Genomic DNA, 13,372 nt, shown 5'->3' on the forward strand with positions numbered 1-13,372 from the left:
TAAGTGAAATACTTCAAAATATAGGACACAAATCAAAATCGTTCCTCTTGGGGGCAAACCATGGTAAAGAGGGTCAAAGGTTCATCAAAGTGCAATGTGAGAATGGCAATTTGAACAAGCATGACAGCAACTATCACAGACTGCATTTTTATAAAAGGTATACTTATAACAGTCTAAGGAAGCCATGGTAAGGTATTATAATCCTAACTTTTTGCAGACAGAGCAAGAACTGAGGTTTAGGAAGGTTAAATTACCTGACTAAGACTCATAGAGATAGGACATGATTATAAAATTTTCACATGTTCTTTTAAAATTTATTTTGGATAGAGACAGAAAGAAATTGAAAAGGAGAGGATCGAGGTGAAACATACAGACTCTACAGCACTGTTTCACAGCTTAAGAAGCTTTTCCCTTGGGGGTGGGGATGGCTAGAGACTTGAACTTGGGTCTTTGTGCACTGTAAGTGTGTGCTCTATAAAGTGCACCACCACATGGCTCCTCACTTGTTCTCTCCATACAGTATCAAGTGTTTAATGTCACCATCAATAATGTCATTAGAAAATCCAAAGTCAAAAGTAGGGGAATCATTTCATAACTCTAGTATTCCAGGTATTTCTCAAAGGCAGGGCAGGAATATGTTTTATTTATACTTAGCATCCAGAATCTATTTTGACATATAATAAACTCTCCAGTGTTTAAGAGAATGATTAATTATAAAAACTATGCCATCTCACATCTTATTTATTTTTATATGTATTTTTTATTGGACAGAAACAGAGAAATCAAGAGGAAGGGGGAGACAGAGAGACAGCTGCAGCACTGCTTTACCACTTGTGAAGCTTTCCTCTCGCAGGTGGGAACCAAAGGCTTGAATGTGGGTTACCATGTATACTTAACCAGATGCACCACCACCTTTCTCTTTTCTTACATTTTATATATATCTTCTATATAAAAATCCTGCTTTTCGATTTGCTTTACGTTTTAAAAAAATCTGCATAACAACAAGTCTATTATTGTACCAGAGTACAAACACTGGTTGTACATTCTAGATTTTCTCAATATTTTATTAACCTTAGCTATAGTTTCAGTTAGTATTAAGTACTCTATATAGTCAGCATAACTTAGTATCTTGTCTATAAATCAGGTATATGTATTGTATATCAAGACCCAAGCCACACTTAAGTAACAACTGCTATAATTTCCTTTTGATTAGATATGTTTTGTCAAGGAATGGAATCATTGATTTTATCAGTGGGAGAAGGATCGATATCATAAGTTTTATAATTTTATTTTCTAACTGATATTATTTATAAGTAGGATAAATTTTAAAGCCAATATTATCTATGTCAAGGTACCTGATGACAAATTAATCTTAAAACAGAAGTTCTATTATCTAATAAAAGCCACAGTTCAAGTTCCAAAATCACAAATAGAAATTGTCAGTGTTTACTAGTCTTTAGGAGAATGTCATTACTCATTATTTCATATGGAGACATACATTTTTAAAGCCAGAGAAAAAACTAAAAAGAATAGTCCAGTGTCTCACAGTCCAATTTTCAAGGCAAATTAAAAAAAATATTTATTTTCCCTTTTGTTGCCCTTGTTTTTTTATTGTTGTTGTAGTTACTACTGTTGTTGTTATTGATGTTGTCGTTGTTGGATAGGACAAAGAGAAATGGAGAGAGGAAGGGAAGACAGAGAGAGGGAGAGAAAGAGAGACACCTGCAGACCTGCTTCACCACCTATGAAGAGACTCCCCTGCAGGTGGGGAGCCAGGGGCTCAAACGGGGATCCTTATGCCAGTCCTTGCACTTGGTGCCACGTGCACTTAACCCGAAGCGCTACCACCTGACCCCCTCAGGGCTTATTTTTTTAATGTAATTACATTCTCTCCATGTAGTTTTTATAACAAATATGTAATATTTTTAAAGTTTGAGAATCTAAACTTTAAATATTAAAGCACATTTTTTACTTCCAACTTTTGTCACCATTAAGAATAATCTCATATTCCAGGTAAGGACTCCAAAATCTAGAAATTTTACATATTGATCTAAAACAGCAGAAAGTATTTTCAGTTAAAAGCAGAAACAACTCAGTAATGATGACTTGACTAAAAGAAAAGATATTAACCACCTAGTACCAACTATACATTTAACACTATCTAAAATTACTTTGTAGTTACATATATTTTCACATGAGGAAAAGCAAAGTATTGTGTTCTGCTAAGTAATTGGTTTTATTTGAGCTGAAATAAAATTATAAACTAAGTTAATAAAATACATAAGTTGAAATGAAATCTACTATACTGGAATGAAAAATGATTTGTATCCTCCTCTACCTGCCTTCCTGCATCAAAATAAAACAAATTAGCAAAAACAGTACCAAAATTCATAGTAAACTCTTTTAAAAAGGTGGGCAAAACTAAGATGGAAAAATTGGAATAAACTGTTTCTACTTTTTCCCACATGGAATAATCTATTTCTACTTTTCCCCACAATCACAATAAATCTACAACTAAATATGAATTGATCTATATAGAAGTAGATTTGAAGTCAGATAAATAGCACTTCTTTTTTTTTTTAATTTATTTATTGGGGAATTGATGTTTTACATTCAACAGTAAATACAATAGTTTGTACATGCATAACATTCCCCAGATTCCCATTTAACAATACAACCCCCACTATGTCATTTATCATCCTTCATGGATCTGTATTCTCTCCACCTACCCACCCCAGAGTCTTTTACTTTGGTGCAATACGCCAATTCCATTTCAGGTTCTACTTGTGTTTTCTTTTCTGATCTTGTTTTCAACTTCTGCCTGAGAGTGAGATCATCCCATATTCATCCTTCTGTTTCTGACTTATTTCACTCAACATGATTTTTTCAAGGTCCATCCAAGATCGGCTGAAAACGGTGAAGTCACCATTTTTTATAGCTGAGTAGTATTCCATTGTGTATATATACCACAACTTGCTCAGCCACTCATCTGTTGTTGGACACCTGGGTTGCTTCCAGGTTTTGACTATTACAAATTATGCTGCCAAGAACATATGTGTACACAGATCTTTTTGGATGGATGTGTTGGGTTCCTTAGGATATATCCCCAGGAGAGGAATTGCAGGGTTATAGGGTAGGTCCATTTCTAGCCTTCTGAGAGTTCTCCAGACTGTTCTCCACAGAGGCTGGACCAATTTACATTCCCACCAGCAGTGCAGGAGGGTTCCTTTGACCCCACACCCTCTCCAGCATTTGCTGCTGTTACCTTTTCTGATGTATGACATTCTCACAGGAGTGAAGTGATATCTCATTGTTGTCTTTATTTGCATTTCTCTGATAATCAGAGACTTGGAGCTTTTTTTCATGTGTTTCTCAGCCTTTTGGATCTCTTCTGTGGTGAATATTCTGTCCAAGTCCTCCCCCCATTTTTGGATGGGGTTATTTGTTGTCTTGTTGTTGAGTCTGGCAAGCTCTTTATATATTTTGGTTATTAAACTCTTATCTGATGTATGGCATGTAAAGATCTCCCATTCTGGGAGGGGTCTCTTGGTTTGGGTAGTGGTTTCTTTTGCTGTACAGAAGCTTCTTAATTTGATGTAGTCCCATAGGTTTATACTTGCCTTAGTCTTCTTTGTAATTGGATTCGTTTCATTGAAGATGTCTTTAAAATTTATGCGGAAAAGAGTTCTGCCAATATTTTCCTCTAAGTATTTGATAGTTTGTGGTCTAACATCCAAGTCCTTGATCCACTTGGAATTTACTTTTGTATTTGGTGAAATACAGTGATTCAGTTTCATTCTTCTGCATGTTTCAACCCATTGTTTCCAACACCATTTGTTGAAGAGACTCTGCTTTCCCCATGTAATAGTCTGGGCCCCTTTGTCAAAGATTAGATGTCCCTAGGTGTGGGGCCTCATTTCTGGGCTCTCAATTCTATTCCACTGGTCAGTGTGTCTATTCATGTTCCAGTACCAAGCAGTTTTGATGACAATGGCCCTATAATACAGTTTGAGATCTGTGAGTGTGATGCCTCTGGTTCTGTTCTTTTTTCTCAAGATTGCTTTCTGGTTCCAGATAAACATTTGTAGCATTTTTTCTATTCTCCTAAAAAATGTGCTTGGGATCTTGATGGGGATAGCATTAAATAAATAGCACTTCTATTACAACAAATAAAAAGGCAAAGCCCAGGTAGATGTTGAGATGCCCTTGCTAAGGAGCCCCTACTGCAGGGACAACATGGTAAAATAAAGAAGAGATTTCTAAGATGTGGAGATTTTTGAGGGGGAGTGGGAGAAGGACTAGGACCAATAACTAGCATCCCAACACTGTGACTAAAATAGTGAAAATGAGCTCCTGGAATGTTTTCGTTGAGTTCCAGAAGGAAGTGAATACAGGTAAATCAAGGAGGAAATTGAGTTAAAACTCAGAACTCAGTAGGTCTACATGTAGACTTATTCGTCCTGGGAACCAAAGCAGTAGAACTGAAAAGCCCTCAGCTGCAGAGGACCTAGTAGGGTTATACTATTACATAGAAATATTATGCGTGTACAAAATATTGTATTTCACTGTCTACTGTAAACCATTAATCACCCAATAAAGAAATTAAAATGAAAAAGGAAAGCCCTTAGCCCATATATAAAATAATCTCAGATACCACCCTTATAATTTTGATCTGGGAGGCAAGAAATTTCAGGGAATAAAATGGAGTCTGAGTCATCTGCAGTACTATTGTGGCAACCTCTTGAAGCTTTGCTGATAAGAAAAGTGAACAGCACACACTGGAATCCACCTTCCTTATCTTGAGAAGGAATCCCAAATGAGAGCTCACCCAACCCTGGGAAGAAATCCAGCTCGTGGGAGACCAGAGATAACCGTCAAAAGTATCCATTCTTGGCAGACAGAGAAGCCCATACCTAGCCCCTGCCTGCCTACTAGCAAAGAAACCATACTCCTAAAGCAAGCACCCCACAGACTTCCCAAACACAGCCAGTTACTCTTTAGGCCCCATTGTTTGCTGCAGTCTCCTAGGTCCCATTGTTTGCTGCATTCTCCTGCTGGTTCAGAAGCTGCCATATCCCACCCCATTGGACACTACATGACATGGTGACTTGGTGGTCCCAGTCAATTCCAGGCAATCTCAACCAATCACTTAAAATGACCCAGTGGCCCCTAAATAGCCCCAACCACCAGGTCCCATGGGATGAGTCATTTGCTGAAAACTAATGATATTAACAGAAGACTTCATAGTCATCTTTCTCAAACTTTCCAAAATCAAAAAGGAGGCAGTGGTTCCTAATTCTTGGTCAAAGACCAGCACAATACCAATATAAAGACCAGACAAAGGGGGCCTGGTGCTGGCACACCACAGCACTATATGCAAGGATCCAGGTTCAAACTCTTGCCTCCCATCTGCAGTGGGGATGCTTCACAAGTGGTGAAGTAGGTCTGCAGGTATCAAAGGTATCTTTTCTTCTCTACCTCCTCATCCCCTCATCCCTTCTCAGTTTCTCTCTGTCCTACCAAATTAAAAAAAAAAAAAAGGAAAAAATGGCCTCTGGGAGCTGTGGATTTGTAGTGCCAGCACCAAGCCCCAGCAATAACTCTGAAGGCAAATATAAATGAATAAATAAATAAAACAACAAAGAGCAAAAAAAAAAAAAATTGCACGTCACTATCATAATGATTAAAGATGCAAAAAAAAAAAAAACTTCAACAGAATTATTAGAAAACCAAATTCAACAATAAGACCCAGTTTATTGATTTTCTTACCAGTTCTGTCATATGATTCATGACATGTATGTGCAATCTCTGCCCCCAGTTCTAAATAATGGCCAGCTTTATCTATTTTGGAACCATCTGCTCCTAGTGCAAACATTCCCCCAGCAAAGCAGGCCAAATGCCCCATCTTCTTTTCCAAGTGTCCATTCTTCCATTCTCCAATAAAAGTAAGACCACCACGGGACTTCTTAATAAGATGTTTTTCTATAGCCTACAAAAGAGAATATTCAAAAATTTAAAAGAAGCTTTTAACATTTGAATTTACTATACTCTACCAACTAGTCAAAACCTTGACAGCGTAAGTTACAAAGCACTAACTTTTCCTAACTAAAAGACTTAATCTATAGGTAGGATTGGAGTGAATAATCAAGCTGTAGGTTATCTCCTCCAAATACTTCAACCGGAGAGGAGATATGGTCTACAGAACATACTACCTATTACAGGAGTTTTTACTTCGCGAGCTAAACATAATACATATAATCAGTTGATTGAAGATCTAACTTATAATTCTGAACTAAAGGAATGCCAGACAGGTTCATTTCCCAGCACCACTATAAGCCAGAGCTGAGCAGTGCTCTGATCTCTCTCTCTAAAGTAAAGGAATGCCAGAGAAAAATGATTTTGATAATTGAAATGGATTCTCTTTTTCTACCTAACTATACCAATTGTGAAAGTACTTTAAGAAAGCACAAATCATGCTATAAAACTTACAAAACCAGTTGAAAGTTGCAAATTTAATTCCTCAGTTTCTTATATTGCAAACCCAAGCATTGTTTTTGGACACCACAGTCATGTTTAAGAGAGTCTACACATAAAAAGCAAAGCTCTGGCCTGGGAAATGGCTCATCTGGCAAGTGCAGGACTTGCATGCTTGTAGCACCAGATATGAGCCCCAGCATGTACCAGAGGATGATCTGGCTTCTTTCTATCCCTCTCTCTCATACGAAAATCTATTATTTCACATGAGATACAAAACAAGTCTTTAAAAAAGGTACAAAGTAAGAAACAGAACAAGAACGAGAGCCCAACAGTCACATTTAGATTTTTTTCAATGAGACTTTTAAGAATTTGCTCCTTTGAACTCTAGAATGCTCATAGAGGCTAGGGAGCATAAAAGTCCTGGACCAGATGGTTTTACAAATAAGTTCTATAAAACCCTCAAAGAAGAACTAATACCTCTACTTTCAAAAGTTTTCCAGAAGGTTAAAGACACTGGACTACTCCCTTCCAGCTTCTATGAAGCCAGCATCACTTTGATACCAAAAGCAGACAGGGACACAACCAAAAAAGAAAACTACAGACCAATATCTCTGATGAACATAGATGTGAAAATATTGAACAAAATTCTAGCCAACCAGATAGAGCAGTCTATTAAAAAAGATTGTTCATCATGACCAAGTGGGGTTTATCCCAGGCATGCAAGGTTGGTTTAATATACGTAAATCAATCAACGTGATACACCACATCAGCAAAAATCACATGGTCATATCAATAGATGCAGAGAAAGCCTTTGACAAAATACAACAACCCTTTATGATCAAAACACTACAAAAAATGGGAATAGATGGAATAGATGGAAAATTCCTGAAGATAGTGGAGTCTATATATAGCAAACCTACAGCCAACATCATACTCAATGGTGAAAAACTGGAAGCATTTTCCCTCAGATCAGGTACTAGACAGGGCTGCCCACTACCACCATAACTATTCAACATAGTGTTAGAGGTTCTTGTCATAGCAATTAGGTAGCGGCAAGGAATTAGAGACATACAGATTGGAAAAGAAGTCAAACTCTCCCTATTTGCAGATGACATGATAGTATACACAGAAAAACCTAAGGAATCCAGCAAGAAGCTTTTGGAAATCATCAGGCAATACAGTAAGGTGTCAGGCTACAAAATTAACATTCAAAAGTCAGTGGCATTCCTCTATGCAAACACTAAGTTAGAAGAAGTTGAAATCCAGAAATCAATTCCTTTTGCTATAGCAACAAAAACAATAAAATATGCAGGAATAAACCTAACCAAAGAAGTGAAAGACCTGGATAGTGAAAATTATGAGTCACTACTCAAGGAAACTGAAAAAAGACAAAGAAGTGGAAAGATATTCCATGTTCATGGGTTAGAAGAATTAACATCATCAAAATGAATATACTACCCAAAGCCATCTACAAATTTAGTGCTATCCCCCATCAAGATCCCAACCACATTTTTTAGGAGAATAGAACAAATGCTACAAATGTTTATCTAGAACCAGAAAAGACCTAGAATTGCCAAAACAATCTTGAGAAGAAAGAACATCACACTCCCAGATCTCAAATTGTATTATACGGCCATTGTCATCAAAACTGCTTGGTACTGGAACATAAATAGACACAATGACCAGTAGAATAGAATTGAGAGCCCAGCAGTAAGCCCCCACACCTATGGACATCTAATCTTTGACAAAGGTGACCAGACTATATTCAATGGGGAAAGCAGAGTCTCTTCAACAAATAGTGTTGGGAAAAATGGGTTGAAACATTCAGAAGAATGAAACTGAACCACTATCTTTCATCAAATACAAAAGTAAATTCCAAGTGGATCAAGGACTTGGATGTTAGACCAGAAACTATCAGCTACTTAGAGGAAAATATTGACAGAAATCTTTTCCACATACATTTTAAAGACATCTTCAATGAAACGAATCCAGTTACAAAGAAGACTATAGCAAATATAAATCTATGGGACTACATCAAATTAAAAAGCTTCTTCACAGCAAATGAAATCAATACCCAAACCAAGAGACCCCTCACAGAAGAGATCAGACAAGAGTTTAATAACCAAAATATATAAAGAGCTTGCCAAACTCAATCACAAGAAAACAAATCTTGGATGGACCTTGAACAATTTATGTTAAATGAAATAAATCAGAAACAGAAGGATGAGTATGGAATGATCTCACTCTTAGTCAGAAATTCAAAAACAAGATCAGAACAGAAAATGCAAGTAGAACCTGAACTGGAATTGGTGTATTGCACCAAAGTAAAAGCAGAGTGGGTGGGGGGATAGAATACAGGTCCAAGAAGGATGACAGAGGACCTAGTGAGGATTGTATTGTCATATGGAAAACTGAAAAATGTTATGCATTTATAAACTATTGTATTTACTGTCAAATGTAAAACATTAATTTCTCAATAAAAAAAGAAAAACGAAAAAAAAAAAAACTTAGTGGTTTGGGAAATGGTGCTATGAATAAAACTTTTAGCTCTCAAGTTTGGTTCCCAGAACTGCATGTGCCAGAGTGATTCTCTGGTATACCACAACCACCCCCCAATTGATTTCTTATATAAATGAATATCTTTAAAAAGAAAAAAAAAAGAAACTGAGAAAGTGTTTTAAGACATAAACAGCAAGTAAGTCATAGAAAATAACATTATAAAATTACCTTTCAAAACAAACTATCATTTCTTTCAACCATATACAATTTAAAAATAATTTAAATATAAAACAGTTTTTCTTTCACAGAATCAATGGATAAAAAGACAAAAGGAAAGAATAAAAATAAAATAGAGTAAAAATATCCCAAGAAGACAATAAACTGAAAGTGATTGCTGTATATACATCACACTTTTTCAAAATCATAAATATTAATATATTCATTTGTCAGATTCTTACTGAACAATTCTTAATATTTCTGGTATTGCAGTAGATCCTGTGACAATGCCAATGACAAACACACTAGTCTATACCCTCAAAAAGCCTACAGTCTTGTGAATATGACTTTGAACACTATAATTCTAAGATTATTACAATCTTTCTGTGGATAGATGATGTTTCCAACATCACAAAATCTTGGTTTAAAGCTTAACAGAATGGAATTAAAAATTATCAAATTGTACAACATTATAAAGAATTATAGTAGTCACATAATATAATGTAGACTCTCGATACACACTAATTTAGTTTTTAACACAATCCCTGAGAAAGCCTTTATTCAATGCCTATAATAGGCAAGGCATTGTGTATTACATAGTAGTGTACTCCTATTCATTTCTGTAAACTAAGAAAATTAATTCCCTAAAAAGGATATAAAATGAACAAAAGATCCCATGTTAAAGACAAAACAACAGTAAATGAATAATGAATGTTTCATGATTATAGCCAAAACAATGCTTTTACAAACAGGATCTATGACCACAGAAGTAATTAAAAGTGTAATGGGATGGGGGTTTATATTAAATACATAAGAAAATAACTATTAATTATTTAACGTACTTTTCTATTTCATAATTTTGGTTCAAAAATAGGATTTTATATATATATATATATATATATATTTTTTTTTTAACCAGAGCACTGCTCAGCTCTGGCTTATGGTGCTGCGGGGAACTGAACCTGAGACTTTGGAGCCTCAGACATCGGAGTCTCTTTGCATGACCATTATGCTAGCTATCCCTGCCCCTTAATAAGTATTTTTAAAATACTTTTATTTATTTATTATTGGAGAGAGACAGAGAGAAAGGGGAAGATATAGAGAGGGAGAGAGAAAGATACCTACAGTCCAGCTTCACTACTCATGAAGCTTTCCCTCTGTAGGCAGGTACCAGGGGCTTGAATCCGGGTCCTTGTGCACTGTAACATGTACACTCAACCAGGTGTGCCACCACCTGGCCCCGACTTAATAAATATTTCAAAAATGAAGCTGTCCCAATTTTTAATTATCACAGCATTAAGGCCTGGGGCTCTGTAGATATGGAAATGCATACTACATTTCTTTTTTAAAATATTTATTCATTATCTTTTGTTGCCTTTGTTGTTTTATTGTTGTAGTTATTACTGTTATCATTGCTGGATAGGACAGAGAGAAAGAGAGAGAGGAGGGGAAGACAGAGAGAGGGGGAGAGAAAGACAGACACCTGCAGACCTGCTTCACCGCCTGTGAAGCGACTCCCCTGCAGGTGGGGAGCCGGGGACCCGAACCGGGATCCTCTAGCCGGTCCTTGCGCTTTGCAACAACTATGCTTAACCCGCTGCGCTACCGCATGACTTTTCATATTACATTTCTTAAGGATTAAAAATTTTCACATATATGAAAAGGATTAAAACAATGCTGGCAACATAAAAAGTACTTGTTCTGTCCATATTTTTTTTTTGCCCAAAAGATTCTCAAGGTTTTGGCTCAATGGATCGTTAGAAAAAAAGAAATGTTTATGAACATAACATGTGAAGCCTTAAGCTTTTTCTAGGCTCTACAGCTCATAACTAGAAGTAACTTAAATTTTCATAAATAAATATTCTATGCTAATTTCATTCCATGGTTTCTTAAATATAAAGAGAAATTTACATGAAACTCTTATGTCAAAATATTGAATTTTGTAGTGAACGGTTATCATGATTATAAGATGCTCATCAGTACACTGTATAGTCAACATGTTAAGTAGGAAAAGCTTCAGACAATAATTACCTCAATAGCATCATCATACATTTTTCTGGCTTCATGGTCTGTTTTATCTGACATCAACCATGCTTTCAGTAAGTATTCATAAAAACTGTCTCCTAGCCCACCAACTGAAGTGTGATCTGTGATAAAAAAGAGAAAAAAATTGAAGGTGAAAAAAAAAACCACACAAGATACAATTAAATAATTTATTTCAATTATAATTAGTATATTGTAGACTAATAATCATTTTCTTTGACATTTGTACTCAATTTCATTGATACTTTCCTACTAAATGCAGTACTTCATATACTTAACAGACTTCTTCAGTCATATAGCTTGTACACTTTCACATATACAAACTGTTCCAGAGCTGAAAATAATTACCTCACATACACTACTGGTTTTAACTACATAAGTTATGATAAAATATAAAAATGTGTTTAAATCTGATGTTAGTAAAAAAATTTTTTTTACTTAGTCATTTGTATATAGGATAGATAAGGCAATTTCTGTGGCTTAAGTAGAATTTTTTTTTAATTTATAAGAAAAATAGTTACAAAATCCTTGGCAATATTATCTTAGATACTGCTGAACTGCTATCTTGATTGTTACATTACAACTGTTAGTATATACTTGTTTATCCTAGGTGTATTATTATTTCATCTCCTATATAATTATTTCCCACAACTATATACTCTTTGAACCCTGATATTTTAAATTGTTTTTCTTTTTTGGAAGCAGCTGCATTTTGTTCTCCCTGATCAAATAGGAATGGCAAAGACTATCACCGAGAACACAAAATAGATTAGGATTACTTCCGGAACCCACCAAGCCATGGGTAAGTGCAAACATATTTGGCTGAAGGACAGAGAGGGACTTAAGGAGAGATTCCTGGACTAAAAGTCCATACTCAGGAGCAGCTGGTATCAGTCCAGCAGTTTGCTAGTTGACACAACACCTCCAGTCTGAGCTTTATTAACAAAGACTGCTGAAGGGAAGAGAAATCACCTAAAATACACCAATTTACAATTGTGAGTCTCCATTGCTGCTGCCCCTAAGAGGCTGGAATAGCATTATGGAAACCCTATACTGACATGGGGGGTGGGTGTGAGAACTGGCCCAGTGACGCAGGAAAAATTCTACACTCCTGATGGTCTGGAGATACATACATACATACATATATATACACATATATATATATGCCATTCATATTGTTCTCTTGATAAATTAGAAAATATGGTGATTAATTGCTTCAGAACCCATCAAATACAAACAGGATTTATTCAGAAACCGACAGGGCCAACAGAGCACTGCCCAGCTTGGTTCTGGTGGTGGAGGGGAGGGTATTGCACTCAGGATATTGGAAACTCTGGGCTTTAGAATCTCATTGTGCTATCTACCCCCACCCTGTCTTACCTAATTAGGCTAAAAATCTACTTATAGTTAAAAAGCCCTCAGGCACCAATAACCTGCAGGAAAGTTCAATAACATAACAATATAAGAAGGTTTAACAGCCACTGCACCTCACCTCAGGGATTGAGATTAACAATGAAACAACTATTAAGATTTGCAACTGGGAGCCAGGTGGTTGAGCACACACGTTGAGCACATCTGGTTGAGCACACACATTACAATGCACAAGGACCCAGGTTCAAACCCCCCAGTCCCCACCTGTAGGGGGAAAGTTATGCAAGCGGTAAAGCAGTGCTTCAGGTGTCTCTCTGTCTCTCTCCCTATCACCCCCTTACCTCTCAAATTCTGGTTGTGTCTATCCAATAAATAAATAAAGATTAAAAAAAAAAAAAGAAATCAGACTCTCACTATTTGCAAATGATATGATAGTACACATAGAAAAACCTAAAGAATCCAGCAAGAAGCTTTTGGAAATTATCAGGCAACATAGTAAGGTGTCAGGCTACAAAATCACATATAAAAGTCAGTGGAATTCCTTTATGCAAACACTAAGTTAGAAGAAGAAATACAGAAAGCAATTCCGTTTGCTATAGCAACAAAAACAATAAAATATCTAGGAATAAGCCTAACCAAAGAAGTGAAAGAATTGTATACTATTCAAGAAAATAGAAAAAGATACAAAGAAGTAGAAAGATATTCCATGTTCATGAGTTGGAAGAATTAAAATCATTAAAATGAATATACTACCCAGAGCCATATG

At 36.0% G+C, this 13,372-nt stretch overlaps 1 protein-coding gene across 2 annotated transcripts in view; it reads right to left on the reverse strand.

Moving 5' to 3' along the window:
- The window catches only part of MAN1A2 (mannosidase alpha class 1A member 2), a 154,337-nt gene that overhangs the window by 31,827 nt on the left and 109,138 nt on the right, over positions 1–13,372 (reverse strand). For both annotated transcript variants that reach the window (XR_009552576.1, XM_007525496.3), the window contains exons 9-10: positions 11,224–11,339; positions 5,770–5,989 (exon numbers count right to left, since the gene is read on the reverse strand). Coding sequence is in view for 1 of the 2 variants with exons in the window: in XM_007525496.3 (XP_007525558.1) it covers positions 5,770–5,989; positions 11,224–11,339 (336 nt within the window). In the remaining variant the exon portion in view is untranslated. The remainder of the gene's footprint in view (positions 1–5,769; positions 5,990–11,223; positions 11,340–13,372) is intronic.

Source organism: Erinaceus europaeus, chromosome 11 (genome assembly GCF_950295315.1).
Source record: "Erinaceus europaeus chromosome 11, mEriEur2.1, whole genome shotgun sequence".
In the NCBI taxonomy this organism is placed as follows: Eukaryota; Metazoa; Chordata; class Mammalia; order Eulipotyphla; family Erinaceidae; genus Erinaceus; species Erinaceus europaeus.